We start from the raw sequence: 14,786 nt of genomic DNA, 5'->3' as shown, positions 1-14,786 counted from the left end.
TGTAGAACTACCTTATGAAATGCAGAAAATGTTTCCCAAAAAAAATTCACCAACAAAAAAAGTTTGCACACAAAGCATAAGCAGGAAGGATACACACACACACACACACACACACACACACACACACACACACACACACAATAACCCATAGTATAAGTCATGACTATTCCTCTTCTCTGACCAACAGAAGAACTTCAAGTGAAACAAAGACAATACTTTCCATTTAAAGATTTTACATGTTCAAAACATTACTTGTGTTACAGATTTCCCCTGCAGTCTGCAGGGTATATCTGGTGAACACATGAAAAAGGCAAAAAAGGAGAAATGGAAAAATAAAGTAGAAACATACAGCTACAATGCCACATAGACAAAAAAAAAAAAAAGCAGCAAGTTTTGGAGCTCTGAAGCTGTCATTTTTCCAGGATGTCCTCTTGTTACTCAGTCTTCCCTCTCTAAGTCACTCCTGTGGTAGACCAATCTTATGGTCGTCACTGCAAGAAAGTGTCTCTCACCTGGAAGCATTTATTTTCAGCTTTCAAGTCCGTTCATGAGGGGAGTGTAACCTAACCTGTGGGTCAGAGCCAGTCAGTCAGGAAGCTACTCTGGGGTCACATGATGGCAGAGAAAGAAGCAGGCACAGGATTGTGCTATGAATGTGCATGTTGAAAAAAAGGAGTACTTCAAAGCTTCTCTGCTCACGACATCACATTTCATGAGACTGTGGTTGCCATGGCAATCTCATGACACGTGTCTTCTTACAGGTAACCAGAGGTATTTATGTAAAACACACACTGTGATGGGTTTATCAATCTGCTTGCCTACTGTGCACAATGATACTTATTCTGGTCTCTAGTAATTGTGCTTACTTTGTGCATTGTTTCCAAAAACAAAAATAGTTATTTACAAACAAAACACAACACACATCAGTTTATTATGAGACTGCAGATTTAAGCAGGATGTGTTAACGGGTTTCACTTTTTAATAGTGTGCTCATATTAGGCCTGATGACCTCCAGCGCAATCCTAACAGAAATGGAGCATTTATGCTGTTGCTGTTCACACAACGGTCTCAATGAAACGGACAATAATGATGAATGCCTGCTCACTACACACTGGCACGTTCCATTCTGGTGTCTAATAAATGGAGGTACCTGTGATCTGCTGTATAGCCTTACATGCATCCTGATAGCCAATATGTACCATAATGCCTCATGTGCCAGTATATAGTGACACATAACTCTAGATTGCTCATATATAGTATATCATCATCACCATTTATTTATATAGCGCCACTAATTCCACAGTGCTGTACAGAGAACTCACTCACATCAGTCCCTGCCCCATTGGGGCTTACAGTATAAATTCCCTAACAAACACACAGACATACTCAGACAGACACACAGACTAGGGTCAATTTGTTAGCAGCCAATTAAACTACCAGTATGTTTTTGGAGTGTGGGAGGAAACTGGAGCACCCGGAGGAAACCCACGCAAACATGTGGAGTACATACAAACTCCTCACAGATAAGGCCATGGTCGGGAATTGAACTCATTACTCCAGTGCTGTGAGGCAGAAGTGGTAACCACTACGCCACCGTTCTGCCCAACAGTATATGAGACTGTTACAAAACCTCCGGTCTCTCACCCCCATCGCATCTGATCACACCTCGATCGGTCTCCAAAAAAACAAAAAAGAAAAAGGATGTGTGAACTGCAGATTTCACCATGTGAAACAGTGAGACAAAGTCCTAAATAGTGAAAACTCACATTAGGACCATAAGACTTGACAGGTATGTACATTAATCCCTGTGTCACATATGTTGTCCATACAAACACCAAAGGAAATTGCGGCATAAAAGTAAACACAGACATTTTCTAGCTGCCACTTTAGTCACAAAAATAGCAGTGATGTCCATATGCAAAATGTATATAGTACGGCATAATTATCAACAGATCCATTGATGATAGTATACTAGGTATTCCGCTAATCTGAACAAGCCCTAAGGCACCATAGACGTGACCTCACCTAGATCTAACACACCACTAATGTATTTACAGATTAATCATTGAGTGACTGGTTCCGTGACCAATTTTAGCACCACAGAATATCCAAATAAAAAAACAATCTGTTCCATTATTCCCCAAAATATCACCACAAAATGGAATGGATATTTAAATATGATAGTTTTAATATGACCATCTTGATTTTCACTGGCTTATTAAAAAACCACATACACCAATCCAATCATTAACAGACAACTGCAGACCAACAATCATACTGGATAATCAAATGGAAGCTTGTTTAGCCAAACCCAAGCATTGGTGTTCAGCGGAGATTAATAACATCTATAAGTAAGAGTACATCAGTTACTGCTGGGGTAGTGGTGCACTGTAACAACCACAAGCCTGCTGATAGAACATAAACATGGGTTGGATGCTTCACATTAAATTGCATCTGTAGCTATAATTAGTGAAGCACGTTATGGAGGTTATCATCAAGGGATTGATCAGATTGCAGTTTTTGGGGTCAGAAAATAATATTTCACCCTGTGAGGCTTCACTGACAGCTGTCACACTGGGCGTTTTGTTTTACCTTCCTCTCGGGCAACATAATACGAACTCTGAAATTCAAATTATTACCCTTTAAATGGTATATACATGAATTAGCATGTTATACTGCTACTTACTTTCAGAAATAATAATAATAAAGTAAATTTAAATTTCCAGCAGACTTGTATTACAGGTTTATCAGACATGTTTATTTTAAATGGTGATAAAAGTGGTATTGAAGAAAGAGGCTGCCCCTAGTAGAATCTAAGTGGTTGCTAAGCATAAGAGCACCATCTTTTTACCATATACCAACTGTCATATCCGCATTGCTCACTTGCTCTGGTTATTCACTTGATGATGACAACATAGTACACCACACCTGGGCATTCTATACATGTGCCAATTAGCCACTCTTATTCAGGAGATCTGAGAAACAACATTTACATGGCAATCCATTGAGGCAAAACCAAAAGGTGTTCTTAATCTTCGCTGAACACCAATGCGTGAGTTTGGCTAAACAAGCAACAATTTGATTACCCAGTATGATTATTTTTTTTAGTATTGATTCATTAGATAACCTTTTTTGTCTGGTTGATGATTAATCAACAATGATCAAATATGTACAACGAATGAAAGACTTGTGCCTAGGCAGAATATCATGCTCTAAAAACCAAGTGGGCAAAACCTGTACTCAAAGAGCTGTAATGTCAATAACATTTATCAGAAGCCAGGTTCCTGAACAGAAGTGGCTTATTAGCAGGTTGTCCCTTTGGAGGAGCTTAATAAATCTCCCCAACTCTTCCTGTTGTTTCAGAAAGGCTTCATCTTTAGTACTTCACATGCAGAGCACAAAATCCTATCCTAAACTGACAAGCCCTAATAAGGGTGAAACAGTCTAGCATGTGGCATATTCTAAAAACCCAAAAAGTCGAACAGTGATTTGTACACTGTCCCAGTGTAGTAGCATACGCCTCACCCGAACCCTTCAAATATATTCAATGAGGCATACCTTTGGCAAAAATAGATTTGCTAAAGGGCTATTAATAAATCACAAACAAACAGAAAAGCGGGAGTTCTCTTGAAACATCAATTAGAAGCGGTGGTGTTATGGCATGCAACAGTAGACTCACAACACAGGTCACTTGCTAGGCAATACACAGACAGGTATTTTAAAAAAAACTCATTAGAGCTAGTGTACTGAATGATAGGAGGCCACGGACACACTAAGTTCAGGGAGGGTCCTCCCCACTTACGTATGACACTGCGTCACAATGCCCACCTGGCATTCAATAAACCAACTCCCATGAGCTTCTCAAATTTTATTTGCCTGAAGGTACTTTGCCTAGAGAACTACCTGTGAGTTCTGCCATTAATCACAGGCAAGTCATGAGAACAAAATGCTTGCATTAAGTTTCCTGCGTAAAGGCCTTTGTTATAGCTGCAGAATCTGACATTACATGCACTTACTGGTAACGTGTCCTATTTAAAATGCTTTATTGAATTACAAATTCAGCAACCCTTACAGCTGAGTGAGAAGACTTTAGCAGAGAATAGGAACCTTTAGAAAGAGCAATCTGCTTCTGCATTGCAGATCCATTAAAATAATGATAGAGAGCAATACACTTTAAAGGCCTCATTTAGGGTTCAGGGGAGTAGGGAATCAGTATTTGTGGGCTACATGCAAAAGCAGGAAGTATTTTCTCTGCATGCAGGTTCAAATTTGCACCCACTAAATGCATACTTGCCAAATTGAGCTCAAATGCAGGTAAGTGGGGAAGCAGGCCGTTCTAGAGTTCCACATTCTAGTGAGTTGAGTAGGATGGGGGCCTCAATGACGCATTTCAAAGCCAATTGCATCATTCTGCCCCTCCCCTAGCATTGAATTGTGTCAGTGAGAAACATGATTATTTTTGGAAGGGCCCAAGTTTCAGTGACCTCTTGAACATTATGTATTGGTGCTGTGTTTTATACTGGTCAGAGAGGGTTTGAGTAACCATTTGACCATTGTACATTATCTTAACAGTCAAAAGCATCCTGGGGTTTCTACACAAGTGCTGGGTGTTCCACCACTTCTTTTTAAACTATGTGAAAACCATAATTGATTTAGAGACCGTTTAATATTTAGCTCTTGGTGCTCCCAAAAACTGCGTAAGAACCAAGTGCATATGTACTTTAAGTTCTTGTCATTTGTTCAGCAGTACAAAAATACAATTAAGGTTCTGCTGAGAGCATTTCATACATTTACACAGCGCATACTATGGTTTCCATGTGATGACACAAACAAGTGCACGGTTTAAGTGCTTAATACATCTGTGTTTAATGGCCTTTTAACACAATAAAACCAGATAAAAAGTGAATGAAATGTATAACAATGTGATTTCTATGGCACCATCTTCACCTAGTGTCAGCAGCATATGGGGTTTTAACAATATACTTTGCGCTACTTACAACAGAAGGGGTCATTGTTGCTAGTAATATTTAATTAAATCACATAAATATTGAATGTGAACTGCACAAACACTCAATGACTCTTTCCTGAACATGTTTACCCAACAGCAATATTAAAGTGTAATAAGAGCTTTATAAATAACATTGCTGTATAGGTAAAGGCCTACCAAGCTAACACCTAATTGACATCTCTCTTTAGACTAGAACAGTGATGGACAAACTACGGCCCGCGGGTCAGATCCGGTAATGTAAAAAATTTAATTAAAATATGCATAAAATTATTAGGGCCGACCCTGTGTGTCAGAACCTTCATTTTTATGCCTTCCCAGCTATTTCCTCCATTACACTTCATCCTCCTTCCTAAAAGGACACTTCATATGTCAATCACTCAAACACCTGCCCGCCCCCTAATGGCTGAAAGTCATGTGAGAAGAGATGGGCTGGGCCATATATATACTAAGGCGGATTTTGATTGGCTGCTGTGTTGTCAGTTAGTGGCTCACCAGCAAGACGGATCTGCAACAACCTGCTGAAATAAGTGGTGTGTCTGTACGATCGGTGCACTTATAGAGGTAACACTGCTATATAACACCCTCCCGTCCCATTCAAAAAATTTGTATTATATATTTCGATATTTGAGTTTTTTAATAAATTATATTGGCCCGCCTAAAGTTTTTCTTTTTTATTTGGCCCGCTCCTGAAAAAAAGTTTGCCCATCACTGTCCTAGAACATCTTAGAACAATTAAAGGGTCACTAAAACCTGTAATACAAGTTGCCTTATATAAAAGAGCTAGTAACTTTGCTCACATACATATGTAATTAAATATTACCATAATTTGGAGGAACTTAATATTGTTGATATTAAATATTATATTTTGGTAGTGTTCTCTGTTATCATCCACCTTATATTGAAGCAAAAACAAAAAAAAATAATGCACAAATAAACTCCTAATCAGGTGCTCCGCATTAAAAATGTTTATACCTGCAAACTAAAAAAAAACACAGAACACAAAATAAAAAATACATTCTTATCTGTGAATCAGTTAAATAGAATAATAATAATAATAAATAATAATATTATACAACAGCTCTAAAAAAAAAAAAAAAAAAAAGAAAAGTCAATAATGTGGATCCACATTATCTACCAAGAAGAACAACAAAAAAACACAAATCAAAACATGACTTTGCAGTAAAGTACAACTAACAATTATTTATAAATAAGGTTAGGTTAATGATTATTTCATTGTAAATATAGATGTAGAAATGGAAACTAAATCACAACCCAATTGAGCACCAATACAGAGTCCCCACAATTAGGAATCTGCTCAGCATCACATATCCATATTAGAGGTCCATAGTAGAAAGTTCAATGATCCTGGGCTTTATATCACAACTTTAGCTATAACAACACACAATCCCAGGGAGTAAAGAGATTACAGCACACTATCAATATATTGGTAAGTGTAATAAATACAGTCAGTTGTAATAAATACCAATCCTTTAACTTGTGTCGTTTTTGCCAGGCTCTTCTGTCCTCTAGCGCTGCAGTGAGTGTCTAAATGATTGTGTATAGATACAGCGCTTCCAAAGCCATTCAATAAATAGTAAAAAGATCCTCTATAGGGGGCAAATAAATCACCTTACGCGTTTCTCTGCATTAAGTAATTTCTTCTGGCAGCTTATATACACCACGGATTACCATAACACCAATTGACTCACTGCCAATTACCTAACCTAAAAGTTTTTCCAAACGTTAGTGAGTTTTCAAATGTTCATACGTCTGGGCATCGGTTGTAATCAGCTGTCAGTTACTTAATGTTATGGTAATTAGTGGTGTTCGCTGTATGACTCTCCCTATGATGGCAACTTTATCTTAAATAACTACAGTTCTGATAAGCTTCTGAAACATTTGACATACAGTTCTGTGCAAACGTTTTAGGCAGGTGTGGGAAAAAATGCTGCAAAGTAAGAATGCTTTGAAAAATAGAACGTTAATAGTTTATTTTTATCAATTAACAAAATGAAAAGTGAATGAACAGAAGAGAAATCGAAAGGTTCACAGATGCATTCAGAAACTTTCCCTGGCCATTATGGCAAAGACGCAAATTAAAAGCGGAATATTACTTTGCCTACTTTGCAGCTGTATATTAACTGCAACGCACATCGTAATTCATATGAAAATGGTTGTTGTTCACCAACAGTAACACACATGATGGTTTCCGGGCCTAACTAAGACATGTAGCCTTGTTTACTGGATGACTTTGCACAGGTGCTTTTATACAAGAATAAGCAGACTGCAAATTATCCAATTTCTCATGTGCTGCTAGGAAGACGCTTCCCAGAAGCACAACACGACTGACAGCTAGTAACCTCAGCAAGAAGCTGGCGGCCTTAGGTGGACAGCACCAAGCTGGAGACAATGAACAGTGGAGAACGCCATGGTTTTCTCATAGTTCAGAAAATAAAAACCAGTGAGATCTTGAACGTTCAGTCATTGTGTTCAGTACTGCAGCTTTTAGCAAAAACAAACACACTTGGCTACTTCAAATTATTTGCAGACATTTCAACAAGCAGCCCCCCCCCCTCCTCCGCACCCCTGGATCAGCTCCAACACAGGAATGCAACATGGTGTAATCAGTACGCTGTAAATTACTGATTGCACCTGTCAGTAACTACTCTGCTTGCCAATTACAGCACACAAAGCAGGAGAAGCCAGGGATCAGAGGGGATACTACAGGGATTGTACAGACTTTCACCTGGCTTTTAAAGAGCTTAAACCTGACCTTAGCTACAAGTCTGTACAGCAGAAACCATGTTGTGAGTGAATATTACAGAAAACACTATTACACTCGAATAAAGATGTGTAGTCCTTGTCTAACCAGTTTGAGATATAGATGCTCTCCCCAGAACTCAGTCTCTCTTATATCCCCGGGATCGGTGGGCTGAAAGGGTGGAAACAGGACACTGCATGGACAACTTTGAGAACCAGTCTAGTTGTAAACAACACAGGTATAAAAGTACATGTCAGATACAGTTGTTGAAATAATGGGCCACACTCTCTCTTTATAAAGCGGACGCCTTTATTCACCCCCCTCTAGTACACACTTATAAATAATCAACAGTGTATACGCAAGAGCAGATAATTCACACTTTGGTTATGGTCACTTTACATTGTCCTCTTTAGAAGGTACCCCAACCTCCAGTAGGTCAGTCTGCACTTCACTTAAGTGTCCTTCTCACTAGACATGGAGTATCACAAAGGTTGCCGATACCCAGGTACTGTCATTATACTCATGTTTTCTGACTAAATGGGTTGACTTGATAAACAGGATTAACGTCTGTGCGGCTCCATGCGACTATCACTAGCCTCCCACACAGAACTCTGGACTGCAGCTCTCCCCTGTGTCTGCTGACGGTCCTTTGCTCAGCATCTCAAGTCGGTCACTAGACAAGGTCAAAGCTTTGACTATCTGCATGAACTTGGATTAGACTATTACACTAGTCATACTCAGATAGACTATCCAAAATCTAGGCTAAGGTAAGACCTTGCACCTCTCTGGGGTGTGAAGAAAAAAAAATAATAGTGACTTTGCGACCATTTCAGAGTCACTACCTGGCACATTGCTAAGATATGATCGGCCCCTAAGAGCTTTAGGGCAGGGTCAGACAGGCGCTTTACAGAGCCACAATCTGACCAGGATACCTCAAGCACTCTAGAGAGACGATACGCTCAGTTAGCGCAACATTACCGTGAATGAGTAACGCTGTTCGCAAGTCGGCTGCGCTGTCAAAGCGCTGCATTGGCATGGGGACTCGTCCACTCTAGTGTAAACTTACATTTTTCTTCCAGAAAAAAAAAAAAAAAGGAAGCACCGATAATAAAACATTACACACTAAACCTGCTGCTCAGAATGGTCACTGTGTAAGCTCTTCAGATCAGGAACTCTTGTTACTGTTGCTTCATTCAATGTTCTAGCTTTTTCCTTATAACACTTGTATACACTGTTTATTTGTGTCACACAACAATATATACAAATATCTATACATACATTTGATTAGCAAAGCATTGAGCATTGTAGCTCAGTTGCTCGTTATAGTGCCCTGATTATTCCAACACTAGCAATTGTAATCGGTGTAATGCACTAAATAACCTGTGGTAACTACAGACGATAACAGTTATTTATATATAGAATAATTCTCATTGTATTACCCAGACACTGTAAATTACAGGCGGTACCAAAGACCGCTATATCCATTGTTCAAACAGCCTTTATTTTATTACTTTCCTCACAACCACAGAAAGATCTGTGCATGAAATGAAATATCCCTCATAAAGCCATTTGTTATATTTCTCAAAGCTTTACAAGCTAAATGGCATAAAATAAAGCAGGGAGCTATGGAGAGCTCTCAAATGGACCCTACAGTGGCAGACTGCTCATTTATAAAGCATCACACGTGTCAGGGGAACGAGAGCCAATCATGTTCATTAATGTAGTCAACAACTCCTCTTTATTAAACTGTGTGTAAAGACTAAACAGCAAACCATGTACACAATCCTATCAGACATGAGTCACTGCCATCGGGAAACAACCGGCTAGTTTGATATGGTTACATCAGAAGTGGGCAACCTATGGCACTCCAGCTTTTCGGGAACTACAATACATGTTGAGACTTGTAGTTCTCCAATAGCTCAAGAGCCACAGGTTGCCTACATCTGGTTTAGAGACTGAAGTTTCACAACGGGTAGGTATATTTAGCCCCAGATACTGCTCTGTGTGACAGATATGGCTGTGCACGCTAGCCTTGGCCCCAGACATGGCTCCACATACTGGGGAGGGGGGGGCGCATCTGCCTCCAGGCCTGTCCCATATGGGGCTACCTTGGGCTGGGTCACTGGGCTACCTGCATTTTTTTCTGTTGAAATGTTCTTAATAGGCTGCAGGTCGAGTTTTGCCCCCTGAGCTAAAATTTCCCAGCCCTCCAATGCTTGCCTTGCTCCAAAAAACTCATTAAAACAAAAAAAGATTTGCAAGCTCCACGCCATGGGAAGACGTTAGAAGAAGAATTAAAACATGTCCGACTTACCAGGTTCTTAAAAAGTGCAGCGAGCTCCTTGGTGAAGACGGAGAATTTCAGAAAAGCTGTCCCCAAATCCGGGTCATCTCTACACACATAACTGCTTCCAAATTTTTCCAGTGCTTGGGTATACTGCTCTTCATTCTCCACGTGAGCTTTAGACAAATACATACAGAAATATATGAACATCTGAACAACAAATATCTAGACACAATATCAAACAAGTTCCACCGTACGTCATAATAAAAAATACACCTGCTGTAGTTATGAAATCCTGGCGCCAAGTACACAGTGGAGGCAGCCATTTTGTGGGAGGAGCCAATATAAGGTTGCTTATTAATTCACTAAAGACCAGAGACATTTAGAATGCAGACAACTAATTCACTAAGGCATGCTGCAAGATTACACTCACATTACAATTTACTTGTCCTTTTTTATAATTTCCCTTTTAAAGTATTGTACATGCCTCCCAAATGTACCAATTAAGGAGAACAGTCCCCAATTAATGAGACTGTCCTACCACCAGGTTCAGGGACATTTGGGAGACAGGTCCCACTGATTGATGCTCCTTCAACATTGTTATTACCAGCGACAGGCAGCATTGATGGGGTGTCTGTAGGGGAGGGGAAGGGTGCGGCCCAGGTCTTCAGCATGTCCCAATGTAACATGGCTCTGTGCGGTGTGACCGCGCCACCTTCTTGTACACTGTCCTCATTCCAGAACAGTAAAGGTTGAAAGGTATGATTGTGTAATTAGGCAATCTATAATATAATTATGTAGTTAGCACATTGACTACAATATGTTTTTTAAACAGAGGATTATTTATTTACTTTAATAAAATGGGGTTAATCACCTCTACATATCTATTTTATATCTTTCAAAACGATTCCTCTAATAGATTCTTTAGAAATATATATCCTTCCAATTATATTCCTACTGCACAGCTTCTCATACCTTTATAAGTGTGTGACTAGACAAACATCAGCAAAATTTAGAGGCCCGAGCATCGGTTTCAATTTTGCAATTGGCGGGAATACCCGGATCCGGCTCGGATCGGCAACGTTCGGTTGGGCTCGGATTTCAGAAAATTTAGAGGCCCCGCTAGCGCTTTCAAAATCCTGCGACAATTAAGCAGTAAACGTGGCCAGCTAGAAAGCCCAGAATTCTAATGGACAAAATATATGTGTGAGGGAGGACTGGGAGCTCCTAAACTTTACTAATAACATAGAGCTACTCCCAATGTGTCCTACTGCATTCACCTCCTTGTTCAAGAACATGGGTAGATCTCACTCTGAGGTCAAGGTAGGGCACACATACCTCCCACAAGTCCCAATTTAGGTTGACCGCACTTGCCTAATCTTACAGAACATTCAGGAGACTGCAAGTTCCAGGGGTCTTCCCGAAATATACACACACATACACCCCCTATTGTGGAACAACCTCCTGTATTAGATTTCTTGACGATTTAGCTCGCTCCCCCCCCTCCCCCCCAGCACATTCCTTAATTGTCCCTCACGCCACTTGTGCCTCAAACTTTGTAACACACTACAATGCTACAAATAAGCAGAATAAATGTGGTGAGCTACCTTGTTAGTAATGCTGACCTACATTACAGTCTCTCTGACCAAAAGGATTTTGAATGTGTAGGACAGCCACAAAACAAGCAATATTTAGCCAAGTACAAGCTTATTGCTTGTAGGAAGATATATTAAGGTGAAGATACACAGATGGTCAGAAGACGCAGGACTTGAAGGACAGCTGCCAGAATCACGTTCAGATGACCAATATCCCACCACACTTTTCTTACTGTATTAAGACAAACCGCGCAGACACACATTAGCCTGTACAAAACACTAATACAGTGAAAGACAGACATCTCCACCGGTGACCACCATTATGATTACAGAATGTGCTGTAACTTAAGCCCAACAAGTGCCAGACACAAGCACACTGCATTAAACGGATGCCTATGATAAACCACAGACGGCTCAATCAAAATATGTCATTTGTTGCCGAGACAGAAAATCACTAGTGAGCATACGGTGAAGACTCACACTGATTATCAATCAAACGTCTGCTCTTAAGATTAGATTTCACCAAAATGAACCAAGTAATTTTGAAGTGCTGTCAGCAGACATATAACGAAATACATTTTCATCATATACATTTTACATTACAGAAAACACAAAAGACAAGAGATACATAGGACGTCTCAGCTTATTCATACAAAAGAGATTCCTTTTGTTAGAACACCAAAATGCTCTTTTGAAAAGAACACATTCTGAACAGGTCTTTCTGGAGTAAAAGAAGGTTACTGCCATGTCTGAGATATGCCACATGTATAGATACAGCTTGCCAATAATAAAGCGTTCTACTACTTTCTCTGGGCACAGTTGGCAACGGATGACATTTGATTTTAACAACAGAGCAGCACAATGAAAAGTTGTACATTTCATTTGGCCCGTTGCTCCTGCTTTTCACCTAGCGCTCACTTACATTTATACCCCAGTATGTAATTATACACCTCCTAGTTTCCCAAATGGTTTTGTGTACAGTTATGGGTGCCTAATTTCATTCATCATTCACCGATATAAATGAAACTTCTGATTTGTTCCAATAACTGCTGGTATGACAGACTCTTTTCAAACGACTCCAATTTCTTCCCTGTCTACCCTTCCGGGGCTGTCCTGAGGGCTACACACCGAATCACTTTGGTGGTCCTGCTCCATTGTTAGATCCACTGTTTCCATACTCAGAAATGTATCACAGCTCTCAATATTTGTACAGGGTACGAGACTTCGATCATTGTAGTTTTCACATTCGAAGAGGTAGAAAATTGCATTATTTAAGAGGTCACCTAATCTGTCCTCTAATTTGCATTATAATCTGCTTTTTGAGAGCAATTAACAAAGGTAAAAATGACATTTGTTTTCCATTCTTCATCATATGCTTATCCAAATAGCCAATAAGATCGCAAGAATGCGCACAGCAGTAAAAAGTATTTAAGGAGATGAGAGTACTTTTATTGGGAATGGAGGGTATTCAGCACAGGGTTTATTTAAAGTATCAATCTCATTTTAATGACCTGCTGTTATGAGAAATAAAAAATGTATAATTCAAAATGACTTACTTGAAAATAGGATGTTTGTCTATACTTCATTAATCATTTCAAATGTTAAATTCCACAATGTATAACTATCTTGCCGTTTCAGTACGCACATGGGCAGTTTACCACTACTTAAATAATAAATATGACCATGGTCACTTTACTTTGGGGATAGGATATTTGAAGGTGACCAAAACAGTTGTTTTCTAAAATCAAAATACATCTGAACAAAAAATTATTTTTTTTATTAATAATGCAGGAAAATTGAATTAAAAAAAGACAAACAAGAGTTAATGGCGCATTCTAAAATTTAAACAACGCATTTAAAATTGCTAGAATGTAGCACGCCCCATTTGTCATGCACTAATACACTACAAGGACAATGGATTGCTGTGTTATAACTAATGTATGAAAATGGCATGGACAAGCACATCACTAAGGCACATTGGTTTTCATGCGATTGTTCCCATTTTCACTTATTTGTGAATGAGCCCTTTATGTTTAAAAGACAACAGTGTATTTTTAAGTGGGGTTGTCCGACCCACATCCTAAATCAACTAAGCTACATATGATTAATTTATGCACTACCATTGCTCAGCGATAGTCTGATAGAGACATATATCTGGCACATGTAAGTTGCATACAGGAATATCATTTCAGAGGTACTGTTATTTTTAAAGTCCATAAGTACTGAAACATGTATTTTTCAAGGAGTAAATTCAGCCAGATGGTTGTAAAATCACGATGTGCTGCACTTAGAGGTGGAAGTAGGGGACAGATTTAGGTTTGGAAAGGGGGGTGGGTCCCAGCTCATCTCTAAATCGCTGTGTAAATGAAAATTTGTTGAGTATTTGTGTGCTACACGCAAAGGTAGGCAGTATGTTCACTGCAGACAAAAAACACTGTTCTGGGTGCAAATCCGCACCCTTTACCTGCATGTGCCACAGACACTAATTAAGGCACTTTGCATCCTGTTACAGGACATACAGCATGATAATTTCACCTTTGGCAGGTCTACATAGTAGACTATACTAGACAAGCATACCCCCTAACTGGCAAATTTTAGGGGGACAGTCCTGTTTACTGTTAGAGCAGGCTGAAAATCCTGTGGCTTCAGTCTCTTGATTATACCCTGAGAATATGGTTACATTTGGGGAGGTACACAAAAAGGAGAATTTAGAATAAACTATATAGGTTTAACGCATTATACTATATATATATATATATATATATATAATTATACACATGCATACATATACACACGCACTGAGCATTGACGCCAATCACAAAACTAGCAAGTACGAATGGGATAGTCCCCATGTAAAGGCTCTGTTCTGCCCACAAACACCTTTGTCCCTTGGATGGGAAAGTTGGAGGTATGCTCCATTCACGATGCTCTGATTAGTCATGGTGCACAACAGCCACTGGTATGTGCAGTAATGAATGGGTGTTTGGGAAGCAGGCAGACAGACTAGTGCATCAAAAATGGTGACCATGCCTCCTAGATCACATGGCCAAGCTCCTATCGTGACATAATCACACTCCCTTCCACTTTCTATTCCAACACAAGGACCTGCATATTTGGAAGGTATGGGCATGTGGGGGG

The 14,786-nt window shown here is 39.5% G+C and overlaps 1 protein-coding gene across 2 annotated transcripts in view; it reads right to left on the bottom strand.

Moving 5' to 3' along the window:
- The window catches only part of ASAP2 (ArfGAP with SH3 domain, ankyrin repeat and PH domain 2), a 134,834-nt gene that overhangs the window by 62,859 nt on the left and 57,189 nt on the right, over nucleotides 1-14,786 (bottom strand). For both annotated transcript variants that reach the window (XM_075201456.1, XM_075201457.1), the window contains exon 3: nucleotides 10,084-10,229. In XM_075201456.1, coding sequence (XP_075057557.1) covers nucleotides 10,084-10,229 — 146 coding nt within the window. The remainder of the gene's footprint in view (nucleotides 1-10,083; nucleotides 10,230-14,786) is intronic.

The sequence above is a fragment of the Mixophyes fleayi genome, chromosome 3, assembly GCF_038048845.1.
Source record: "Mixophyes fleayi isolate aMixFle1 chromosome 3, aMixFle1.hap1, whole genome shotgun sequence".
In the NCBI taxonomy this organism is placed as follows: Eukaryota; Metazoa; Chordata; class Amphibia; order Anura; family Limnodynastidae; genus Mixophyes; species Mixophyes fleayi.
This window is presented reverse-complemented; position numbering and strand designations above follow the sequence as displayed.